At 56.3% G+C, this 1,168-nt stretch overlaps 1 protein-coding gene across 1 annotated transcript; it reads right to left on the bottom strand.

The window, feature by feature from the left end:
* Positions 1-2: 2 nt before the first annotated feature.
* Positions 3-1,154, bottom strand: TM35_000411650 (adenylyl cyclase; the record flags this gene model as incomplete). The annotated part of the gene is made up of 1 exon (XM_029029873.1): positions 3-1,154. A coding segment is annotated over one exon (1,152 nt), but the record flags the coding sequence as incomplete, so codon positions are not given.
* Positions 1,155-1,168: the final 14 nt, after the last annotated feature.

Raw genomic sequence — 1,168 nt, forward strand, 5'->3', positions numbered from 1 at the left:
CGGTGGTGCGTCGCCACAGCGTCGGGCATGATCTCCGGACACGCAGCCCACAGCGCCGTGCTGCTCTCAATGTCAGTGAACACAAGCGTCACGGGGTCTGTTGGCTCCTTCGGCGCATTCGCATTGTCACGCGCACTACGTTGGCGACACAGCAGCAACACAAGCACACCAACGAGCAGCAGAAGAATAACAATAGCACCAATAATGACAACCATCAGCTGCAGTAGTGTGAGACCATCGTTGCTGGGTTCCACATACTTCATAGATGGGTTAACGGGTGGAAACAGCTCCGGCACAGTGGGGTCCAGCGCACGAGACATCGACCACACAGAAATACGCGTTGCACCGTAATTCACACCACAGTCCCTNATACGCGTTGCACCGTAATTCACACCACAGTCCCTATCACCGACCATTCCATCTGTACCACAGTAAACATCATCATAAAATGATCCGTACACCATGTCATCCTGTGCAACCACAGCTGTCCTGTAGAAATAATTAGCTAACCCCGTACCAAATGCACCATGAACTCCGAAGAAAACAGTCTCCAGCACTCTTGTATTCGCAAATGCTTTTAACGACAAAGGAGTCCTCTGTTTCTTATCTGTCACAGCAGCGTGGAACTTTCGTACGGTATCGGACTCCGTCTTCTCATCGGCCCAGTGCGGCAGGTTCGTCGCAAACACAAGGCGGTCGGCACTCACCCCCCCACTCCCAGTGAACGCAGCAGTGAAGTCAGCGTACCGCAGAGACACCTCGGAGAACAGGACAAACACACGCACACCGCTGTGCTCCTGCAGGTGCTCCGCAATCACAGCGGCATCGCCATCCGCAAGGCCCACCACGAACACGTTGCCACTCGACGGCAGACGGCCCGCCAGCGAGTCGCCATCAGCCAGCAGCGCCGACGACTGCAGCGACCCGCCAAACGTCACCAGCGACCGCCGCAGCACATCCTCAACCGCAGCCGCCTCATCGCAGCGGATCACAGCGGCAGCAGAGGCATCACTCGTGCTCCCGAGGTACTGCGCAAGCACGAACAGCTCCTGCTCCACCGTGGGTGACAGGTGGATCACGTTCCTCCTGAACTTGTTCAGCCGAGGCTGTAAAAACACTGGATCAATAAAGGTCACATTCGGGACATCCAACATCGCCTCCGTGACGA

Source organism: Trypanosoma theileri, assembly GCF_002087225.1.
Source record: "Trypanosoma theileri isolate Edinburgh chromosome Unknown TM35_Tth_41_V1, whole genome shotgun sequence".
NCBI lineage: Eukaryota > Euglenozoa > Kinetoplastea > Trypanosomatida > Trypanosomatidae > Trypanosoma > Trypanosoma theileri.